We start from the raw sequence: 23,504 nt of genomic DNA on the forward strand, positions 1-23,504 counted from the left end.
AACGACCTGCAAGAAAGGATGCAGGTACGATGCTGACAGTACGCAAAGTATCCACTATTTAGTACTTCAGTTGGGCCTTGCAGTGACCATCCCTCGTGAGGGACCGCTTGAGCCTCTCAACACTCCACAGCAGCACAGGTCATGATCTCAGTAGATCCACCTGGGCAGAAGCAGGCCACACTTTGAGCCAGAGGGAGAACAGCATCAGGCAGGGTTCAGGCAGAAGAGAAAGATGCCATACAAATCTGGTAGGCACCCTACATGTTGCTAGGCAAGAGAAGAAAGGCTGGCGCCAAGCCAGTCTTGCCACAACGTGGGGAAAAAGGACCTGAGCAGTGTTACAGAACCAGGAGCAGCAAATCCAGCACTCCGGTGCACAGGTGGAAAGGCTGGGGGCAACAGATGCTGGGAGCAATCAACCCCCAGCACAAAAGCCAATCCACACGGCTCTGACCCCTTCTCAGCAGCAGTACTACTAGCAAGCCAGGTTTCTCAGGACTCCTGCAAGGGCTGAGCTGGCAGCAGCATTACAACCATTTTGCTCTCTCTAGCAATCTGCTGCCCTAGGTAACTGCCCAACAGGGTGGAGCTAGCAAGGTATAGGCAGTGTAGACAAATATTGACTTGCCTGCGGGCACAGAGAGCACTACCAGAGCCGAGAATGAAATCTAGGGACCCCAAGTCCCAGCCCTCTGCTTTTTACTCCATCACCAAGCATGTTTCGTAACTTAATGTGGCACCGCCCAGATGAACACTGCCTCTTCCTGAGCTGCTTCTGCATGCTTTGAACCAGACACTCACAAAACATGGCTCAGCACTTGTACAGGAGAGACAGCCAGTGCTGGATGGCAGAGACACCCAAAAAACCATGAACCAGCCAAGCCCCTGAATCCGGCGTTGCAGGAATGTGCGTGAGGAGAATACGGAGTTATTACATGTTCAAGAGATGGTTGCGGAAACCCCACTCATGACCTGCCCGTGTTCCGTCCTGTACCAACACCAAACAAGCACTCCCTGTCCTGTAACCGATCCCATTTCTCAGCTTGAAGTGACCGTCAGCTGTACGGCTGCTCCCCAACCACCACCCTCCTCAGAGTTTTTCAAAACACACTTGACTTCTAATAGCAACAAACGCTTTTTCAGGTCACCTTAAGGCTGTCTTGGTGAAAGGGCAGACAAGAATGAAGAACCCTCAAACCAGCTATTAAGAAACCCCTCTGCACTGCAGCACGGGGGAGCTGTGCGTGTGACCCGGCGCTCGGAGCTGGCTGCCAAACAGGCACGGAAAGAGACTGTCCAAGGGATGGCTATTTACCCCTTTTGAAGCCACAGCAGAGGAGGAATCGAGAAGGGACGATGCGCCCAAGTCACGCGGGCTCCTGCCGCCACCGAGAAAAAGAGACTGAAGCTTTGAAACAGCTTCTTTGGGAGAAGCTGGGGGAGGCACCACCAACACACCAGATGCACCAAAGTATCTTTTTTTCGGCTCACAGCCCACAAAGATATTTCAAGCAAGTTTTAAAGCTTGGTCCCGTTTTGACATCCCCTCTTCGGCATCACTAGCATCGGTTACGGAGCCTGCTAAGGCAAGATGCTTTAAGGTAGCAGGCTTCTCCCGCAGGCACGGAACGCTCTTTCGCAAGGAGGGCACGGGGCGACCCGAACGGCCTGCGGGACAGGGACGGAAGGCAGGGGCAGGGCTCGCAGCAGGTGTCCGGGCAGGGACGCGGGTTGCAACTTCAGCACAGCCACCTCGCCCGGAACCCCGGCCGCCCGCCCGCCCGCCCGCCGGCAGCAGCAGCACACCTACCCCCGCCTCCAGCCCGGCCCGGCGGGCGGGCGGGCGCACGGGCACAGGCGGGCCAGCGCAGCCGCTCCGGCCCCGCCGCTCCTGCCGCGGGGGAAGGAGGCAGGTCCGGGCAGGTCCGAGCCGGTGCCGGAGGAGGCGGTGTCCGGCAGCCGCGGGTGCTCCGGCGGTGGCCGCCGCGGTGGAACCGCTCGCCACGGGTCGGGTCGGCGCTGGGCCCTTACCTGCGGGAGGTCATGGCTCCGCCGAGCTCCGCGCAGCGCAGCGGCCCCGAACCCCGCAACCGACTGCCCCGCGCCGCCGCGCCCCGGCGGGGCGCCTGGGCCACGGGCCGGCGGGGAAACCCCTCCCTGTGACGCAGGGGAATCCCCGCCCTCCGCCCCGCCCCGCCCCGCCCGAGCGGCCGTGCCGGGGCAGGCAGCGCTCCGTCGCCCCCGCCCCGGCTCTCGCCCGCCCCGGCAGCGCCGGCGGGCCCGGGGCGCCGGAGCTCCTGCCCCCGGCGAAGAGGCCAGCGGCCCCAGCGTGCCGCTCCCCGCCGCCCAGGTGAGCCCCCCCCCCGCCCTTCCCCAGCCGGGCCGGCAGCGTCAGGCTGCCTGCTCGCAGCAGCAGCTCGCAGAGACTGCCAGTTCGGGGCCAGACGCCTGGCACGCCGCCGACAGGCACAGCGCTGGGCCCCCAGCGAGCAACAGGCAGCCCCCCCTCTCCCCTGGAGCCATTCCCCTTCTGGTGCCAGCGCTCCTTCAACCCTCCAGGCTGGCGAGCATGTTCTCCGTGCGTGGTGCATCCGCAGTGCCCGAGCCTTGACAGCGCGTCAAATTTCACACCAGCAGCAGTTTCAGGCGGCACTCAGTACCCAAACACGGTTGAAGGTCTAGATTTTGGTGCTGAGTTCACAAAGACTTGAGAGTCATGCTACCGAGAGAACGAAGCAAGCCACCAGACACTGAGCATCTGAGTCTGGCAAGGCTCAGCCACGCTTACTGTTATCCCTAAAGGCCCCCAGCTCAGGGGCTGCCTTGGAGTCAGGAGGGCACAATGTCTCCCGAGTGGGTTCCCCACTCTCATCCCAACGTCTATGGTGAGACAGGGATGGTGACATCCAAATCTTCCACTGGGGTAAGCTGGGGTCAGGTGTGCTATAGGCATGCTATACGCTTTATACAAATAGAGCACATTTTGCCATCTGAAGTGTAAATTCAGAGACCTTTAACAAACTCATGTTAAATATATGTTGCTTCACATAAAAGACAGAAATTGACCCAAAGAAATGCCCTGAATCTGGCACCTTTCATGAATGTTGGGTGAGAAAACAAAGCCAGCTGTCCAAGAGAGAGAAAAAGCCAGGATACAGCCAGCGAGCCCTCCCCCCAGTCTACCCGTAGTGACAAAAATAGCAGTTTTATAACTATAATAAGACTCAGCGAATTCCATGTCTATTCGGGGAATACCCAGAGAGCTGGCAGCAGGAGCCAGCTCATTTCTCAGCGAGGAGGACTGGCGGGTTGCATAGCTTTCCTGCGTGCCACTGGATTGCTCACGGGGCAACAAGGACCACGGAGGCCAAATAGCAACCCTGATAACAATGACCCCTGTCCTCTCCTTCCTCATTTCCCCTGCCATTGAGGCTCCTAGTTACTGGGACCTTCTTTCATAGCACTGGGACTTCTTTGTGAGAGACCAAACTGTGACTTCTCTGTGTGCCTGTCTGATGCGGCGGGGGGAACAAGACCCTTTCTCAGGGCAATGCACATGGTCAGGGAGGGACTGCTGTTCAGCTTCTTGGTTAAAAACAGATCAAAAGGAAACCCCTGGAACAGATCTCCCCTCTTCTTGTGAGGTACTGGTTTCTAGACTATGCAACTGGGATGCAGATAACTGGTGAAAATGGTCCCCTCCTGCGAGGTCTTAGCCCTTCTGCCTCCTGTCCATTGGAATGCTTTCATCCCATGGAAATATCCAGCAGAGAAATTCAGACTCTGGCCTGGGAGCTCTCTGCAGCCAGAACATCCCATTTTGTCAGTGTTGGGATGGTGCCAGTCCCTCCGGGGACCGGCTGCAATAGCAACGCACCATGACCAGAGCGGAGGTGCTAGATGTCTGTGTGACCCCATCTGCTCTCTAACCCGCTCAGTCTCAGCCGGTGGCCGGCTGGAAGAGGCTCCAACGGTGCCGGGGCTCTACCCTGCTACACTTCCCCCAGCAAGGACAGATTTTTCTGGCTGCCAGGTGGTTGCTGGAGGCACCTCCTCTGCTGCGTGCCCCAGGAATGGGGGAGCAGCCAGGCTCCTGTGTGCCCGGCGTAGCTGGCCCAGAGAGTGGGAGAAAGTGGGTTTCGGCACCCTGCTCAGGAGCTCTGGAGTCTGGTATTCCTGCCCCAGCCCCGAGGCATTTCCTGCTGCAGGCAGAGGAGAGCCTATTTTTAGCTCTAATCTATATGTTCTCCTAGGAATATCTACAGGGGTGGGAGAGTGGCTGGAAATGCTACGTGCTAGTAGCCAGGACAATACTGGCAGCATGGCTAGGAGCGAAGAAAGGTGAGAACTCTCCTGGGGAGGCATAACGTTTGTCTTGCAGTTAGAGTGTGTGCCTGGGCTGGAGAATTCCCAGGGGACAGGGCAGAAGGTCCCTAATGAGAACAGGGCTGACGTGCCACCAAAACGTGGCCACTGCTGGAGGGGGGAAGCAGTCACACGGGACAGGAGACTCAGGAGAAATCGCATCAGGAGCCTTTGTGTCCAGGCTGATCTCTGGGTTAAGACACCAGACTCTCTGCGGGGAGTGTCTCTGAAGATGTTAAGTTCTGGGAACAACGCTCCCAGGTGCCTTTAACGTCTGCAGTGAGGACAGCTATAAAGATCCCATTTCAGCTGCGTCAGTCATCCAGAGGAGCGCCCAGTGCTACTCAAAGTCACTTATCATTTCCTCCTGAACTGTTCATTGATACAAGCGCGGATTCACACGCTTGCTCTTTCATTTGCAGGCTAGAAAGGGATAGCTGGGTACCAGGACACAGCCACATCACATAGCTCTCCAACAGCTAGTGCTGGGAATGCAGAGGAAGCGACTGGGATTCCAGTCTGACAGAAGGGAATTCCCCCAGGTGCACTTTGGCCAGACACTGTGAACTAGTCCCATTCCCTCAGGTCCACATGGAGCCAGGACGTGTTTGCTAAGAAACGGCCAGGACCCTCATGTTACATCCACCTGAGAGATGGGAGCTCAGGCGGCCCAGCACCACTGCGTGTGCTCAGCTTTGGGAAGATATTTGTGCTCTCAGCCACAGCCACAAGAGCTCCATAAACCCCTAAATTCAGGGCACCTAAATGGCCCTGAGCTGTAGACACTGTGACAGGCTCCTTTGACGAAGAGCCAGAAAGACCGCGTTCATGGGCCAAGTTGTCTGCTTACAAACATTGCAGCCCCTTTTCTCTCTGAATAATCACGTTTTCTCAGCCAGAGACACGAAGGTACGTTACAGAGCAGGGTAACTGGTAACAACGCTTTGGCAGGTGAGGAGAGCGCAGTGCAGGGAGTGGAAGCGACCAGTCCGAGGCACAGGCTGCATCAGCAGCAGAGCAGGGAAAGAAATCCGTGGCTCCCGCTCCCCACCACACACGCTGCACAATGAGGCCAAGCAGCCATGGAGCTGAGGAGTCCAGATCTATTAAGAGCCACTACCCCAGGCTACAGGGGAAAGGGATGTGGGCCACAAATAGCACCCAGCAGAGATTTAGGTCTGGTCTGCCATATTCCAGAAGAACTAGCCCCCACCAGCCTGGCTAGCAGCAGCACCCTCAGGAATAAGCAAGCTAATCAGTCTCTCACTTCACAGTAACCAGCTAAGCGCTCAGGAAGCGGGCAACTGTGAAAGGTGATACACCAGATCAAAATCCCGTGGGACAGCCCTGTGAGACCATTCACATGATCGCCAAAGCAACACACCCACCGCCCTTCACTTCCCCCGGGTCCCCCCATCGGCTTCCCCACCATCCTGCTGAAGCCTCAGCCCAGTGGTTTAAGAAGCATGGAGTAAGCTGCTTTTAGCCCCAGACTGAAGCTCCTTGGCACGGAGAGGCTCACAACCGGCTGTCAGGGTTAGCCGTTCCCAGAGGCTAGGGGTGCCAGAGCAAGCTGAGGATGGGTAAGACCATCCAACCCCAACTGCCTTCTCCTTCTTGAAGATATCACCTGTTTGCCTTTGCTCCCAGTGAGTGCAGACTGGGCAGTCAGGCTTGATACACACACAGCGTGTTCCGGAGAGCACCGAGCAGGCTGCTCTCAGAGCAAGGGCTGCCAGAAAGTGTGGCCAAGCCATTCCCCTGAGTCATGCTTGCTGCCTGCCCAAGCATGCCCCCAGTGTGGCTCCTGTCCTTCTTCCCTTCTTCTTTCCTCCTTCTTTCCCCTCACAATGGGTTTTTCTAGCTTGTAGTAAAAAAAGCCCATCCAGCTGCCAGGAGCTCAGCTTTTCCTTCTGGCCAAGACAACGATAGCTTTTTCTCCTACTGCTTTGCAGCAAGCTGGCAAAACGCCTGTGAAAGAGGTACTGACTTTGCAAGTCCATGCCTGTTGTGGCATAATAAGGTCATTGTCAAGAAGACGCTGCACCAGGGGCTGATCTTGAGCAAAACATGGCCCCAGTTGTGAGTTGTGCAACCCCTGTGGCTGTTCAAACAGTGGCCTCATTGTTTCCCATTGTGAGTCTTTGGCGTCTCATTGTCCATTGAAAAGCCGGTGCCTACCGAGCTGGTGCAGACACCAATCAAATGTGCATCATTGCTGGATATCAAAATGACTCCGTTTGCTAAATTAGCTGCCTCCCAAATGGCAGGAAACCCACGTTCCTTTCTCACTTCACACCACTTGAATGAACATGAGTTCTCGATTGAACAAAATTCTCCAGCTCCCACCTTCTTTTCTTGCAGAAAGATGAAGCTGCAGAGATCAGAGAGCCAGGGCTCTGGCCAGGTGGAAAGGCCCCATTAGGAAGACCTGTTTAGAGCAGGAACTTAGATGCTGCTACATCTCAAACCACATCCTGCTTGCATGCTTGTGCCTGACTTGCCATGGCTCCTCAGCTTACAGAGGGTAAAACCCAGGGGAAACTGCTGTCATCACTGAGCAGCAGGCCACAGAAGCATCACTTCAGTCTTGTTGACATGGTGTGATGGCAATGGGATACAAAACCTCTTTTGAAAACGCTACCTAAGAAGAGGTAATAAAAGCATGCATGGCAAAGGAAAAGCTAGTGGATACTTGAATAGATGAAACTATTGAGAGTGCAATCAGATGGCCACAGAGGAGGGGAAGTAAAGGAACACACAGAGTCTTCCTCCTGCAAACATTGGGTGGATAGGATTGAGGTTGGCATTCATAAAGAGGCTGCATTTAGGATACAGCAGGTACCTGCAGGAGCCACTCTGGTTCTAAGGGAAATAGAGAGGGAGATACTGGTTTGATTTCACACAGTATCTGCCCAGGAGACAGATCTACACCAGCGAGCAAGCATGAGGCACACTGTACAAAAAGAATAAAAAAGCAATAGGCCCCTTAAAAACATATTTAATAGTTTTCAAACTTTATTTCATGGTGATTGACGAAAGACACAAGTTAGTAATGGTTATATCATGCTGCTCCTCTACTGTGCATTGCCCTTCAGAATTCATACAGCAGTTCACAATGGTCATTAATTTACCCTATAAATGAAGCCACATGGACATCTTTTTTTAAAAAAAAGCGAAAAAAAAACCCCAGAAAAAAAACACAAACCTCAATGTCTTTTTTTGTACATACATGTTATAAATGCTATTAAAAATAAAGCCGAAGTTAAGTGCACAGCCCCTAGGGAGCACTGCTGAATCTGACCTTGGTTCAAGATGCTTGACAACGAGGACACAAGGTCCTGTTTTAAGGCATTTCCAAGCCCCAGCAAAAGCAGACAGAGTTTTTGTTTTTGTTTAGTTGGTTTTTTTTTTTGCAGTGACCCTGGCTTCATTTCAGTGGCATTCTAGAAAATTAGCAGCTTCCTCTGTGCATGCCCCTCTCCCTCTGGAGTTGGCACATCCAGCCCTCAGCCTCAGCCAACGCAGTTGCATCGCCCAGCTAGAACTCACGTTCTCAAAACACAGATCGAGGGTCTGGCACTTCCCTCCCATCCCACCCCATCCTAGTTAGCCCCTGTCTATACCTCGTGGTCAAAATACAGCAGTCCGTCCCTTTCACAACACAGTCACAGTACTCCCCACCAGGAACCACAATTTATATACAGTAGCCACTTAAAATGTGGTATTGCCACACACACACACACACAGAGACACACACACACACAGAGCACAGTCTCCATCCCACAGAGGGCACAGCCCCCGTGAACTATTTAACCACTGGATTTTTAGAGGAATGTCAATAGATTAGGCATAGATGGGGGGGGATAGATTTCTTTTAGTCAAAAAAAAAAAGAAAAAACAAACCCAAGTGGTTTTACATGACGTTCTTCCCCTTTGTTACATCTGTGTTCAGAGCTCACCCTGAGAAAAGTAAATTGACTTTTCATGGCTCAAAATTTTGTGCCAAGAAACAACATTTTTAAAGGGTGCACTACTTTGTAAAGGTACCCTACAAGGTGTGCTAGAAATTTGGGGTAAAACTGCAAAATGATAGCACCCTGGATATTAATTAACATTTGATACCTGGCGGGATCCTTCAGATTAATTCTGTACGCTCCATAAAGCTGGTTTTACACAGAGCAATACCAGCTGCCATCTCAGGGTGGGAAAGGGACACAGTTGTGTCCCAGTGGTGGAAAGGGACATAGATGCTACAAGAGCATCAGTAAATTCTTCCCATGGAGAAGGAACCTGAATGGAGTGGGTCATTTCTTTCATAGCTGCAACCCGTTTGTTCTTCTGCTTACCGGAGATTCAGTGTTTGCATGCAAATGTGTGCTGGTTGACGGACACTCACAAATACACATACATTCATTCAGAAACACACATACTGGCTTTGTAACTGGCACCACAGTATTTGCTTTCAAGATTTGTACGGAGGAAGAAAATACTTAAAAAACCTCCTCCCAAACCCTACTGCCTCGACAGCTTACTCACGCCCCGTTCCCATTTCTGTTGAAGCCATTGCTGCTGGGCTGGCAGTATCCAGAGGAGCTTTGATCATGGTGTGGAAGACCCTGCATTGCACTGGGCATTGCAAAAGCTTGAAGTCAAAGGTAAAACTCCAATTACTCTTCATGGGAGAGGCTCTAATACCAGCTCTACAGAGATTCACATGCTGGCCAGCTGCAAGCATCCTCATGGTAGACAGAGGGCAAGTCATGCCCGGAGGCTGGAAAATGGACATGGGTCATGGAAGGACACATCCAACAGATTTTTTTTTAAAGTAAAAAGGGACCCAGTCTCCATGCCCTCGCAGCCTGTTTGACAGTGCTGGAAGAGGGAGAGCACTTCCAGCTCTTGAAGACGTGCTGCAAGTTCTCACTGGTGCACGGGAGGGCAACGCTTGGTACACAGAAGCTCTTGGGAAGAGCAGCCAGGGCAAGCAGGTGGTTAGGACATGTCTGGATAAACACAAAGCGTGGAAATGAGGTTTCACAGCTGCTTCTGCACATGTCCAAGAGGAGGAGGAGGAGAGCCAACAGAGAAATCAACATTTCCCCCACAGCACCTCTCAGTCCAGCAAACAGTCATAAGACAACCAAAGAGCAATGCTTTTCTGCCTGCTCAGAGCAGACCTTGGTCTCTCTTCCAGTGCATGGCATCCCTGATTTTAACAGAGCATAAAGGAGAAAAGCACTTGAGATTCTTACACACATAAATTATAGTGAGAGGAAGGGGGGGAGGAGGGAGACAGGGTGAACACAGGGCCAGGAGAAGGCTTGGCAGAGCCAGGCCCCAAAGCAGGGTGGCAATTCCCACTCCTCTGATGGCCACTTCCCTGCTCAGCCAGCACTGCAGCGGGGACTTTGGGGCCAGGCCTGAGATGGGAAGGCAGTGAATCCACGAAGGCCACACGTCTCGCCAGCACCAGCATCCTTTCCCCCGCTGGCATGAACAACAACCCAAGAACACAAGTAAGGAGGGGGAAAAATAACCCAAAAAGAAGCTTCAAGTATGAATAAGATTTACAATGCAGGTGCAATGGGGAAGTTCTTCTGTCACTTCTTGGAGACTTGGTTCAAGGTTTGTTCTTTGTTGCTGCTGTTTGATTAGAGTCTGACTGACCTGGATAGACTGCAACCAAACAAATAACCCAAAAGAAAAGGTGTTTCCTCCCCTCCCTTTCCCCCCTCCCCCCAAAATATAAAAAGCAATAAGTTTACAAAAATAGAAAATAATTACAGCAATAGGCAGGAGGGAGGGAAGGAGAAGGAAGGGTCCCTGGGGGTCTATTTGGCTGAGCAGTGTAATATCGTGGGGTTGTTTAAAGCGTCCTCCACCAGATGCAGTTCTTGGCGGTCGACAATCACGTCCCTTATGCAGCCAATAAAGCCAGTGCTGTAGGCCTTGGGCAGCTTGTGAGCCACGCTCAGCTTCTCCATTCCCCCTGCAAGAGAAAGCACAGAAGGTCGGGTGGGAGGACAAAGGACACGCTGCTGTGCGGGCCAGCAGTCTGCCCCAGGCAGCGTCGCACACACACGCAGTGCAGGCACTGCTGGGAATGCCCTCCTCAACAGCAGGGAAAAACCCCTTTCCTGGCCAGTATTTATTTTCCTTTAAATCAGAGAAATGCCAGTTTCAACCAATACATACAGGTTTCCTGAAGACACTTAAAACAGGAACTTGCATTCTAAAATACCTATTCAACTTAAAATACTTCACTTCCTTGGAGGCTGGTCCCAAATTCAAACAGAATTTTATTTCAGGTACTGAAATGTCAACTATGGCTCATTCCAGGCCCTGAAATTACGAAGGGCTGATTGCAAACAAAACCTTTGGAAGAGCCAGTGGGGAAGCCGAGCAAAAATTTCTCATGGAAAAATTCTGCTTTCCACATAACTTCTAGGTTGATTTCAGAATGAGAAATGGCATCAGCGATACTGTCTTTTCAGAGGTAAGGCTACATTTTTTAATATGAACTCCTTGTAAGTCAGGTTAGACCTGAAACTACAGGCTTAGACTGGGAAGATAAGAACCAATGCTTCTAAAAGTGTGAAGAGAATCTAATTTACTGTTTCTTCATTATAGATGATCAAAATCCCCAGATGAACATTTCTGTCCATTGATTTCTGTGGTCCTTGTGCCCCCTTGCAACCACGAACGCTAGCACTGCTACAGGACCTGCTTGAGGAGAAGCCCAGTCCTAAACTTACAGATGGAGAGTTGAGTCATGCAAGTTCCTCAAGGGACAAACGAAGTCCAGGACCTGCAGCATCCCCTGTCGCTGGGCATCCTTCCTTCATCCCTTCAGGCTCCAAAAAGGACTTCACTATCCTCTTAGCTCAGATTAGTACTGGTCGTAGTTAAGCTCGATTATCCTACACTTGTGGGTGGATTTCTTGCCTATTTGAGCTGTTACAGGACAAATCTAGCCTCTGTCTGTGCTGACAGATCTGCCACAGGCAGTGTGAGATAGATGCAATGGGCCAAACTCTGTTTGCAGGATCAAAATACTTATGTCAACACAAATGGAACTGACTCGGCTGCACACACGGGCACATTCTGGCATGTCTGCTTATTCTGTTATGCAAATAAAGCAACATTTAAAATCCGGGTATTTACATATTTCCAGACAGAAGTACCCTTCTCTCAATTCAGTCATTTCACCTTTGGGAACCAGAGTTACCCAAGCAAGTGACATTTAGGAGGCTCGTGAACTAAGAGAGGCTCCCACACACGAGAGAATTCGGCAGGTGGGAGCACTCCCAGTTTGAAGAGGGAGAGGGTGCTCCATGCCATCGGCAGCAGGGGATCCAGAGCTGCAGGCCAGCTAACGGCTCTCTTCAGGGGACATGGTGACACGGAGAGGACTGGCATTTGGTAAAGCCAACCCTTCGTCCCTCAGCTGTCACCAGCATCCTGCTCTAGTAGGCAGAGAACAAGCAGGGGACTTTTTAGGTCAAACTTGTCAAAGCCACCTGGGAGGCAAAGGTGTCACACTGAAACAAGTGAGGGAGCATCAGCGTCCCAGCTCCAGCTCTGAGCCCCTCAGCAAGGGGTGCAGAGGAGGTTCACCGTTTCCACACCGACTTACCCAGCCACAGGGCCCCATCTGTATCTAGCTGTGTTGCACCAAGCGGAGAAGAGCCAGCAATGGGGGCTTCGTTGCCAACTTGAAGGGAACCTTCTCTCTGTACCCTGCTCCCAGAGGGAGGGAAGAAGAAACAGAAGATGATTAGCAACCTTAGAGGAAAAACCCAGAGCTGCCCTCTGCTTTACGCTAAATCCAGACACTGGGCACCATCAGTCCTTGTCCACCTGGAGAGGAGTGGGGAGCAAAGCTCTCCCTCAGGCCGCATAGCACAGAGGTCCTCGGTGCAACACCTCCCCGGGGAGCACCACACAGCCGGCGGCAAGCGCTCCCCTCCGGCATCCCCCGGGCATCCCGCAGCCGGCCCTGCCAGCAGCCACAGCTTCCTCCCACACCCTCCAGAGCCATCAGCAGAAATCCCTGGCATGCCAGCTGCATAATCCGCTCACCACTCCCACCACCAATAAAAATAAAAGGGATGGCTCGGGCTCAACATGAACAGAATGTCAAACCCTCAGCCAGCTAAAATAAAAGGCACGAACCTTTCGTACCTCCTTGAGCCTGCCCCTTTGACATTTCCAGGCGTGTCACAACACGCACCCCTCCAACGGGCACTGCCCACATGCCTCTCCTCTATTATTATCCAAGAAGAGGAGTGACCCTTGGGGATCACAGGGCATGGAGCTACAGCCATGACTCAGGCTCCCTAGTTCACAGCTTGCCCATCCCAGAGCAATCTGCCACGGTCCTGCTCTCCCTTCCTGCTAGCCTTCACACCTGTATGCTTTGATATGAATCCACTGGTTGGTGTTGACTGGGACCGTGGATCGTAGGACGACTGGCTTGGAGCCGAGGTCGTAGGTCATTTGTACAAAGCCATCCACTATGGCGAGGGCGATGTAGTCCGATCGCTCCAGCCCCTTCCCACTCCACAGGATCAGCCCCTGAGTGGCTTCTGTTTTGATGCTTAGTTCAAAGTGGTTCGATTGCAAGGCCTTCTCGCTGCACAGGGAGATGGGAGCAGGGGAGAAGACAGAGCAGAGTTAAAAACGCGGCTACAAAAGCAACAGGCAGCCAGTCAGCTCCTCGGAACAGCCTTCCCTGTTCCCAGCCAACTAGCTCACCTGCTGAGGATAACCTTCAACTGACCTTTGGCATCAGGCTATGCATGGGGTCTCAGTCCCTACCTGCTGCACTTGAGGGGTCGCAGCCTTTGCAATATCCCAGGCCTGGTGCACAGCGGTGGGAGCAGATGGAAAGCTCTAAACTAAGCCACAGGATCAAAGAAATGGCCCTCTGGAGGTCTCTAACCCAGCTCCCACTCAGAGCAGGACCATTGCCAGCGCGAGATGAGGGCAGCTGTGGCTCTGCCCAGCTGAGCTTGGGAACACCAAGACTGGAGCTCCTCCATCTTCCTGCTGACCTGGGCGGGGGCTGCACAGTTCTACTGGGGATGAAGTGTTTTCCCCAACATCCAGCTTGAACCTCCAACGACACAGTCTGGGGCTACTGCCCCTTGCTTTTGCCGTCCATGGAGCGTAAAGTTCAGACACATCAATCCCTGCAAGCTGTGACACACAAGTCTTACACCATTTCACCATCCTGCTGGCAGGTGTCCGAGGTGCAAGCAGAGCTGGGGCGCCTGGGGACCACTGCTCCCCACGCCATCACCACACAGCCATCAGCCTCGGAGGCATTTGCTCTACTGCTGCCTCTGCTTGATCAAAGCCCTACAGGAACCCGAGGCTGGGGACTGTGAGACGATGAGCACCCTGCAGTTTGAAGGGGATGGAGACTGTCCACAGAGGCAGTAAAGCCTTCTTTCTCCTAGATGCGGTGTCTTTTCCCAAGGGAGGAATGAAGGCAGGACAGGATTTCCCTCACATTGGCATCCCCATCTTTGCTCAGTCCCTTCTGGAACAGGTAAAAGGGTCTTGGCAACAGGTGACGTTGCCATATGAGTTGCCATCCACTCTCCTGGGATGCTCTGAGAACCACTGCTGACACATGTGCACACATAGACCAGACAACATGGGCAACACAGACAGCTTTTTATTCCCAAGGGACACTGCGTCCAAAGGGCTGGACGAGGGCTGTACTGTCAAGGTAACAGCCTCTCCCCTCACCCGTGGCTATTTGCTGTCTAGGTCCCCCAGGAGCGAGGGCCAGAGCTGGAGCTGCATAGGAGTTGCTGTTCCTATGCTGGAAGGACAGGGCTTCCTTCATGTTTACTCTCATCATCTGCAGAGCTGTATCCCTTATAAATAAAAAGCCAAGGGTATGGACACACAGAACGCACACAGAGACAGAGACATGCTGAGGCAGCAACAGCAGAGCACGAGATACAAGAGCTGAAAGCCCGGCACAGACTCACCTGGGCTCCGCAGGATAGTCCAGCGCTTCAGGACTTAGATGCAGGAAGAAAGGGGAGCATGCGATAAGCGCAGGACAGCGGAGGAGACCCTTCCCTCCCACCCCGCTCACAGACAGGGAACAGCCCTGCTCCACAGCAACAGCTCTTCACCCAACACAATGTCCAAGCTGAGAAAACCGCCCAGCTTGAGGAGGAAGCCTCAGCCACTGCCCTTGGGGATAAGTTTCCTCAAGCCAGCGAGACAAGTTTGCAAGTTGTTGCTTAGCCAGGGGAGCATAATAATGCCAACGAGTGAATACAGCCCTGTCCCAGCGGTGCAGGGATTCTGCAATGCTCTCCTGGGTCAGGACTATCCGTGTTCCTGCTCATCACCCATGCTGCCCTGCTGGGATGTGTATCCCAGGCCAGGACAGAGAGCAGCACTGCTGGGGGACGGGAGCTTTTGGTCCATGGCCCTGCACAAGGACGCTTTTCTGGGCAGACCTGCAGGCAGGTCTCAGGCTGGTTCTTTGGGATGCCGCAGAATGGGCTCCCACCTAGCCAGATAGCTGAATTGTCACGTAAGTCCTCTGAGTCAGCCTTGGGGCACTTGGGCAGCAGGGCATGCATGGAGAAGGGGAAACCCAGGACTACAGCTGTCCTGCTGGCACTGCCTGCAAGCGTTAGGGGCTACAGGCCTGGCATTACAATCAGCTCTAACTAGATGTATATATAAAAATGTACGTTCAAAAAAAAAAAGTACGGGCATGTCATGGCCAGCAGAGCCCAGAGAAGCAATTGGAGTGTTAGTCCTGCCCAAGGCACACCCCGGTGTCTGCCTGGAGGCAGAAGAAACTGCTTTTTATGGGCAGCCCAATGGGACCTTCAGCCCTGGCAGGGCTCGTGAGTGCCGCTGCCAAATCCCAGCAGAGGGATCTGGGGAGAAGTGCTGAGTTCCCTTGCAGGATGGGGCATGCACAGCCAAAATAGGCTGGCTCTGGCAGGGAGAAGGCTGGGAATGGTGACCTTCCGTTTGCAGAGCACTGGGAGAGGCAGGACACAAAGGTAGCAGCTTTCTGCTTATCTGCAGGGATGTGGTTCATGTCTGGGCAAAGGGACAGCTGGGCACTCTGCCACATGGCAGAGTTGTCGTGCAGGCCACTACATGCCTCTCGTTGCTGTAGGGCACTGTCTAGCTTGGAAGGATGCTTGGCTCCTAAAAAGCCCTTTCCAAAACACCAGAGCACCTCCCGAACTGTTAAGAACATGCAGGTGATGGGCTCTGCGGCTCCCCAGGTGTTGACATGCATGCATGCACGCAACTCAGCCTCCCGAGCCTCTGTCTGACCCCAGCTTGTAGAAAATGAGGTGAAATGGGGATGTGACAGGCAGGTATCACTCAAACTCTCCCCCACACAGTGAGGAATACAGCTGCATGAACCAGCGCTTCTCTTCCACTCCTGCCGCTCAGCAAGACAGACAGACAGACAGCAAATCAACAGCTGTCAAGCCCGCTCTAGGGAAGAAGCCCTTCTCCCCACCCGCCTGCCCAGGCCCTTCTTCTGCCCCCCTGCCCGCACAGCACATTGTGAGGGGTTGCCCAGGCCACACACCCCTGACTGGGGAACATTCTCCTAGCGCCCAGCCTGGCCTCCTCGCTACGGCAGCAACGCCACATTCGTACTGGAAAAATCAGGGCAGGATGAGCACCCCTTATTTCCGTCGCCAATGCCTTTGCCACTGATGGAAGAGGTAAGTCACAGGAACTTTCTTCCTCTATGCTCATCCACCTAAACTAAGGCTAAGTTGCAGCATGCTGCTGGGACAATGTCTGACTGCAGCAGAGCCAGGCAGCGTAGCTCCTGCTGCATCTTGGCTGTGTTCGGGCCCCTGTAGAGCCGCCAGAGCTGCAGTCAGTGCTTGTGTCCTCCTCACCCTGAAATGGGAACGCCTGCCCACGGCAGACCCCTGGGAGAGTGCCTGTATTCCTCCTCCCGCACCGGCCCTGCGCTCCCCTGTGGGTGGGCTGGCGGTCAGGGTGGCAATGAGAGATGTGGTGGAGGGCAGATGGCTGCAGGGAGGAGCTGGGCAGCGGCGAGGACTGTACTTACGCGGGGATCTCATTGGTCAGGTGGCTTGAAAACAAAGAAACAAGGACACTGAGAAGAGACGGACAGACAGAGACTGACAAACAACAGCTCAACACAGACGCCCTCCCCAGGCAGGGTGTTAGGGCAGCGGGGAATCTGAGGGTGTAAGAGGCAGACGGACGGAGCCTAATCCAATACCCTGTCCCAGGGCCGTGGAGCTGGGAATTAACCACGAGTGCTGTAGGAGCACAGTGCTGAGGAAGGGTACTGAGCCAGACCGCAGTGGACCAAGAGTCTCCTGCAGGAGAAATATCTAGCCCAGAGGCTGAAGAGGACCTCAGTCAGCAACTGTGTAGTGGGCTCTGCTTATCTTGAGAGAGAAGCCCCAGGGACCAGTACAGCCACAGAGACCACAGGGTCCAAGCACGTACCCCTAGCCCATGGGGTCAGGGTCGAGCAGACGCTGGAGAAGCCTAGCCAGATCCCGCAGCAGCGGCGGCCCATCCCTGCCTGCAGAACCAACCCTTGCTGCACAAACAGCCAGGGAGACAAAAGGAGCTGGCAGGCAGGCGTGAATTAAACCACAGGCAGAGCTACCTCTCCCCTCAGCACAGCTCACCCAGCCCACAAACCATTCCTGAGCACGTGGGCAAAGAAGGGCACCAGCAACCAGGAGCAGGGCACAGGCCACATTAACCATCTTCATGGGGTGCACTCAGCCAGCTTCACCCCGCTCCCAAACCAGACTATGCTAACCCAGAAGGTGGCCCGCAAACTGCAGAATGAGAGCATCCAGACCTGAAGTTGGCCAGGCACTGCCGTTGTGGGGAAAGCCCTCTGCCAACAAGGCAGCTTTAGAGGTAAGGGCTGGAAACAAGTGCTCACGGCCCCAGTTTGGCTTGCCCCTCTTTGAGCACTGCACTTGGACTTCTTTGACCCTAGCTCTTCCTCCTGCTAACAGCCCTAACTCCTTGTTTTGACCTTGGTTCAGCTCAGCAGCCAAGTTACCTCTTTGTCACGGCATTGTGGTACTCCATATATGTCCTACCATCAAAAGCAATGGCCTCTGCATCTCCAGCAGCCTTCTCAATGATCACTGGAGGTGGGAAAAAGAAGAGCTGTCAGGCAACGTAGCATAGCCTGTCCGTCCTTGGAGACTAGGAAAATCCCCCTTTACACTAAGCATTCGTAACAGGACGAAGGCATGCACAAACTTGCCATCCCTTGGGGCATGTCAGCACTGTGGCACTCTAAGCAAGCCCCTGGAAAGGTTTGCTGTGGCTTTAGAGCCTGTGAGCTTGGACCATCTCCCTGTTTTGCAGCCAACTGTCATGAAATCTGCAGCCTTGTTGGTTTCCTGGCTGAAGCTGGGGAGGAACCTGGGCTCGGTGATGGCCCAAGCGCTAAACTCAGGGAGATAGTAGGAAAGAAACCCTGATCTGGAGACAGCTAGACATTGCTCAGGCCCTCCAGGTGAATCTGCTACAGCACCAAACCACATTTCCCTGCCCCAGGCTGCTTCAAGTGAGCACAGCAACATAAGACAAGATCAGAGTGCAGTGATGGGAGGAGGTGACAGGACTGGGTGATCTACCCGTGGGCAGCAGCATTTGCCCTGCTGCATGCAGTGTAATGCCTGCATTTCTGAGAAATGGCATAGCCCCGACTTCACAGCTGCACAACAGTGCCAGCCTGCAAACGCCACAGCTTGTTTCCCCTGGATCCCTCCCAGCAGCCACAACAAGGACAAGATGTCAGGCTTGGCCTAAGTGGTGCGCTGTCCTGCTGCCACCAGCTAATCATCGAAGCAGTTTCATTGCCGTGTCTGGCTAGTGGGTGAGGGTCCATGTCCAGCCCTACTCTGGCAGCCTCACCTTTCTCACAGTGAGCCCCGGAGAAGCCCCTCTGGCAAGCACACTCGTAGCTCTCTAGCCGGGGGCTGCAAGTGCCTCCGTTCTGGCAAGGATTGGGTTTCTGGGTACAGGGGTGGCCTCGGAAGGGGGAGATCTCAATGGCACTGCGGATGTTCTGCTCCTTCAGCACAGGCACCCCTTTGATGGAGATCTGGCAGATACAAGCAAGAGGAAGCACAGGAGTCAGCCTTCACCTCCCCATCTCTCTGCGGGGCCGGCAGCAGGACAGAGGCCAGTATCCTCGGGGGGAAGGGGGAGATGGGAATCCAGCCCCAAGCCCCATGGGTTCCCGTGACGCACCCCCGCCTCCCCTTCTGCCACCCCCTGCTGCCGCTCTTCAACTGAGTGTGCCCGCCTGTGCACATGGACCCACATGCCGGGGCAGCCCGCTCCCAGGCTTGTCCTCGCTCTCCTCCAGCAATACCAGTGCAGATGGCACATCTCCCAGCCAGACACCCACCCTGGGCTGCCCGGTAGGGCCTTACCCTCTGCACAGCTCCATCGAAGCTGGTGGAGATGGCGGCTGCTCGAGCTAGCTTGCTGAAATCAGGGGCTCCCCCCACATAAAATGGCTCCTTCAGGTTCAGGAAAGTGTGAGGCACCTAGGGAGGAGAGGGGAGAAGGTGAGATGGAGAAGACGTCAGGCTATCCCTAAGCTGCAAGCTGGGCACTTGGCTCAGCTCCGTGGGGACTAAATGAGGCTGCGAGCAGGGCAGCACTGCGGGCAGAGCAGACACCCATGAACAACCAGAAGCCGGGCTGGTGGGAAAAAAAAAGCAACACCCGCCTGTCCCCAGCACTCCCCGACTCCCTGCCTTCCTCCCTCAAGGTATGGGCTGTGTCCTCGGGCAGGGCTGGCGTGGGGCACTGCTAGCCACCTCTGCAGAGGCTGGAGCAGGAGAGCCTCTCGGAAAGCATGCCAGGGCCCAGCACAGCCTCTGCCGTGGCCAAGCAAGTGGGACAGCCCTGCCCTAGGGCCGGCAGGCAGGAGGTGGGCTGGGCAGGGAAAGGCAGGCTAGGCTTGGCATCCCGCTTGGGACCGGGTCCCCACCTTCTCCTCTGTACTGCTCCTGCCCCTGCTGGCCACCCCACCCCAGCCCGGCCACCCTACATGCCCTGCAGCCCTCTGCCTCCCTGCCCTGCCACCGGGACCTGCAGCCAGCCACCAGCCACGGCACTGCCAGGGTGAGCTGCTGCCGAGCACAGGGAGTGGATGAGCTCCATGTATCTGGCACCAAACAAGGCTGTGTAAAGGGTGCTGGGAGAAAGGGGCCTCCAGTGAACCTCCTCATGCCGAGCTGCAAGGTCTTGCCTGCCAGCAGGCACACAAGGAAAAGATTTCCTGTGAATTTAATTTTGGGGAGATGCTGTTCTAATGCTCTCAGGCGTGGATGCCTCTGGTTTTGTGTGGCCCCCAAAACCAAGTAAACAAATATTGCTTCAGTCTCGCCAGAGCTAATGTTTAAACCCAAACGCATAGCAGAGGGATTCAGCTTGGGTTCATCCGGCTGCTACAGGTGCCCTACAGCAAACGGCTAGAGGAGGTTCTGCATCTCACGTGGCTGTGTCTCTGGAGGAGAAAGACTCCCTCCTTGCTGTCACCCTGCAGCCCCAACTGCACAGCACGGAAAGTCCCAGGTGAGTCTTCGGCCACGTGGTTCACTGGGCACGCAACAGGAGCGATGTCCCTTCCTGAGCACCTGGGACGGACCCAGAGGCACAGCAGCGAGGCAAAGATGCAGTTATATGAATCACTAGCTAATGCTTTGTGGAGTTAACACAAGAAACATGACTGGATTAATTGAAATGCTTCCGAAAAAAAATGTAACAACCGGCTAGAAATGAATGACGGAAGAGGAAACAAGTGTCTCTAATCTACAGAGATCCTAAAGCTGCTTGGTCAGATGGGAAGGGGACCAGGTGAAACACTGAGATCTGAATGGAAAACAAAGAACAACGTGCCAATGGCAGATGAGATGGAGGTGCAGTGGGTCATACTTATCTTTACCTTACGGGATTTCTGGGATCCAGACAGCAGGGGAGGGAAAAATACAAATGCAAATCAAAGGGAGAGAAAGAAAGAAAGAGAGAGAAAAGGGCGATCAGTGGGTAACATCGTAACATGCAGGGCTGCAAGACCACTGCTGCAACCAGTGCCCGGGGTAGCCAGGCAAGGGGAAGGGGAGCTGCAGAAGGCAACAGGAGGGGCTGCTGCCACCCTGCCGGGCAGGGGTAACCTTCGCTGGGAGAGAAGCTTGAAAAGACAAGAGTGAGGGGAGGAAGAAATTCCTTCTTTTGCAGGAATGCTGCGTAATCTCGATGCTGCACTTCTAGGTGGATCTTAAGGATGAGTTCAGCAGCAATTGGGGCTTTTCCTGCATTATCAGCTTCCCTGCTGCAAAGGTGGATGAAAGGAAGGCCAGTGGCCCTGCCATGAAACCCCGGGAACTGCTGTTTGTGCAGACAGAAGTGCAGAGGGGACAGGGCACAGGGAGAAGTCAGAGAGGTAAGCTGCCAGCTTGGAAACAGAGGAGAGAAGGCACTAATGGATTCAGCAGCAACAGTGCAACGGAGCTTTTACTACTCCTTGACTTCCTCCCGGCCGAGCTCTCTGTGCAGCCAACACTTGTGCAACTCTGTTGCAGCCAACAACAGCATCAAGGGCACAGGCTGAAACCCACACGAGCCCAACACAGTGGCAGCACGGGCTGCAAGGGTGCTTTGCATACCTGCCCCAATACAGGGACAGCTGAGGACCTGCAAAAAAGGGCAGGGTGTGTGCGTGCACGTGTGCGATGGGGGCTCAGTCAAACACAGCCCTGAAACCAAGGCCCCAAGAATGAGGGCATGCGTGTCACTGGCAAAGGTGCTGAAGCTCTGTGTGTGGTGGGGGACAAGGAGGGAGGAAGAGCTGGAAGAGGTGTGCCGTTGCTGTCCTACAGCACCAGGGCCAGGCCACAGAGCAGCTAAGAGGCAGGCAAGCTCTGCCTGCAGCATCCTTTTCTCCCCAGGTCTTGCCCACTCCTCCTCCACCCTTAAAGCCATGCACCACAGGGATTAAAAGCCCACGAACCTGGGAACTTCTCAGCTCATTTCACACGAGACAAGCAGGGCTGGAAGCCCAGAGAGCTCTCCCCGGCCCATCAACTTACCGGTGACTCTCCCATCACCCTCTCGCCGTTGTTGATCCTCATTACCCCTTTGCGCCCATTCCTCTCCAACAAGACACTTATCCAGGTGTTGAGGGGAACTGGCTCTTTGCTCCTGGTGGTGAGAAGGGAGAAGACACACGGGTGAGAGCTCTGCCGTCACCACCTGCAAACACAGCCCTGAAAACCTCCCCTGACCAGCTTGGGCTGCCCACACCACCACAGCTTGACCAGCTTGGGCTGCCCTGGCTTGCAGCCACGCAGACAGCCCAGCATTAGCCTGGGAAAGAGGCACAAGCCGGGGGCAGGCCCAGCTCTGCCCTGTCCCACAGAGGGACAGCCGACCAAGAGCCATTACTGCAAACAGCCGAGGCCAGTATGAAGCCTGCTCCCCCCAATTCCTTACGGTTTTCTGGGGAGGGGAGCTCAAAGCCAGTGCTGGACACTGAAAGCCACCACTGTCCCTCATGCCTCTGTTGTCACCACCACCCTGATGAGCAGCTCCCCAGCCTGCAGCCCACCCTACCTGAGCACAGCCGCCCCTTTGCCCAGGTCGTATCTGTACTCCAGGTAGCCATCGTGTAAGGTCAGAGAGACAAAGTCCCCTTTGCCATCTGTCTTCTGGCCATTGTAGAAGATCATGCCACTGGGGTTCTTGGCCAAGAACACAACTTCCATGGACATTTTGTCCCTGAGGAGAGAAGGATTATGGATACCCTACAATCCAGCTGGCCACACACTCTCCTCCTCCACCCCCGTGTGCCGAGCCCTTGGAAACCTCTGCCTGCCTGGGACTACAGGTATGGCAGAGAGATGCCACCCCTGTAAGGCACCCTTGCCAGGTAAGAGACACATCTGCCATGTTCAGGACGCTGCTCTGCGGTGCCTATTTACCCAGCCTGTTGCCACCCCAAGCATGCAGGGCGTGGTGCTGGCTCAGTCTGGCTGCAGGGATTCTGGCGATGCCAGTCCCTCTGGACAAAACCTCCAGCACGCAAGAGGGAAGACCTCTAGGGAGAGCCAGCGTGTGACAGCTGAGACTCAGAGCATGAGCTCTCTCCCCCGAATCAGCCACACAGGCGATGCGCTCGCCTGCCCCTCTCCTGTTCCCTGGCACTTACTGCAGGTCAGGAACGAAGGTCTGCAGCCCATTCAGCTCCAGGTAGGAGAAGCCATTGAACTCCGGGAGGAAGGGCATGGTGTGGTCCTGCTCTGTCACTGGGCACAAACGAGGGAATGGTGAGGAAGAGGAGGCAGAGCAGCTTCAGCCAGTGCCCCAGAGCCACAGCAGGCAAGGCCTCCTGGCCACCCAGGCTGGGGAAATCAGCACCTTCAGTTCCACCCCCTTCCCCAGACCCGCTCCTCTGCCAGCTCCCGTCCCACCTAGCTCGCAGAAGTCTCCTTCCCGGCCCATGGGACAGGCGCACAAGGCACCTCCCTCTGGCAGCACCAGGCAGGTGGCAGAGACGTGGCAGGGCGTAGGGTCGCAGGGATTCCTCTCGTCGGCACACGTTGGGCCTGCAGCAGAAAGGCAGCCTGTCACGTCAAGCATCTCAAACCAACAGCCATCAGGCACGATCTGGCCAGAGACAGATGTCTCTGATGTCTCCTGATGCCCTGCCAGCCTTTTTCTCCTGTCTCAGATTGGGTTCCCGTGACACAAGAAGCCCCCCACAGTGGACCCCGCAAATGGCAGATGATACCCTTGCCAGATTACACCCCTAAAATGCAAGGGATGCATTTTTTTGTGCATGAGAACAAGCAGATCCTGGCCCTTGTCTTATGTGCATATGAATAGGTCTACATTCTACATTTATTGACTTCACTGGATGCGGCTTCATCCTACACTTCTCCCTCTAACCCACCGCTGACGCTCCACACCACGTCCCTCCCCACTGTAGCTCACAACATGAGCCCCAGAGGCTCTGGAATCCCTCAGAGCCAGCCAGCGGGATCAGGAGCCCCAGCAATGCTCTGTCTGCAGCCCCCTCCCCGTAC

The 23,504-nt window shown here is 54.6% G+C and overlaps 2 protein-coding genes across 3 annotated transcripts in view; both read right to left on the reverse strand.

Annotated features, from left to right (window-relative positions):
* LOC127024767 (tyrosine-protein phosphatase non-receptor type 11-like) overlaps nucleotides 1-2,077 on the reverse strand; it is a 58,507-nt gene extending 56,430 nt beyond the window's left edge. For both annotated transcript variants that reach the window (XM_050909430.1, XM_050909429.1), the window contains exon 1: nucleotides 2,032-2,077. In XM_050909430.1, coding sequence (XP_050765387.1) covers nucleotides 2,032-2,045 — 14 coding nt within the window. In that variant the 5' untranslated portion in view covers nucleotides 2,046-2,077. The remainder of the gene's footprint in view (nucleotides 1-2,031) is intronic.
* A 5,892-nt stretch (nucleotides 2,078-7,969) lies between these two features.
* The window catches only part of AGRN (agrin), a 128,889-nt gene continuing 113,354 nt past the window's right edge, over nucleotides 7,970-23,504 (reverse strand). Inside the window, 13 exon segments of the mRNA XM_050909387.1 lie at nucleotides 7,970-9,371; nucleotides 10,153-10,357; nucleotides 12,005-12,108; nucleotides 12,779-13,003; nucleotides 14,376-14,408; nucleotides 17,453-17,540; nucleotides 18,319-18,508; nucleotides 18,843-18,959; nucleotides 20,366-20,377; nucleotides 21,510-21,621; nucleotides 22,033-22,197; nucleotides 22,631-22,724; nucleotides 22,890-23,024. Coding sequence (XP_050765344.1) covers nucleotides 10,200-10,357; nucleotides 12,005-12,108; nucleotides 12,779-13,003; nucleotides 14,376-14,408; nucleotides 17,453-17,540; nucleotides 18,319-18,508; nucleotides 18,843-18,959; nucleotides 20,366-20,377; nucleotides 21,510-21,621; nucleotides 22,033-22,197; nucleotides 22,631-22,724; nucleotides 22,890-23,024 — 1,433 coding nt within the window. The 3' untranslated portion in view covers nucleotides 7,970-9,371; nucleotides 10,153-10,199.

The sequence above is a fragment of the Gymnogyps californianus genome, chromosome 21 (assembly GCF_018139145.2).
Source record: "Gymnogyps californianus isolate 813 chromosome 21, ASM1813914v2, whole genome shotgun sequence".
Classification (NCBI taxonomy): domain Eukaryota; kingdom Metazoa; phylum Chordata; class Aves; order Accipitriformes; family Cathartidae; genus Gymnogyps; species Gymnogyps californianus.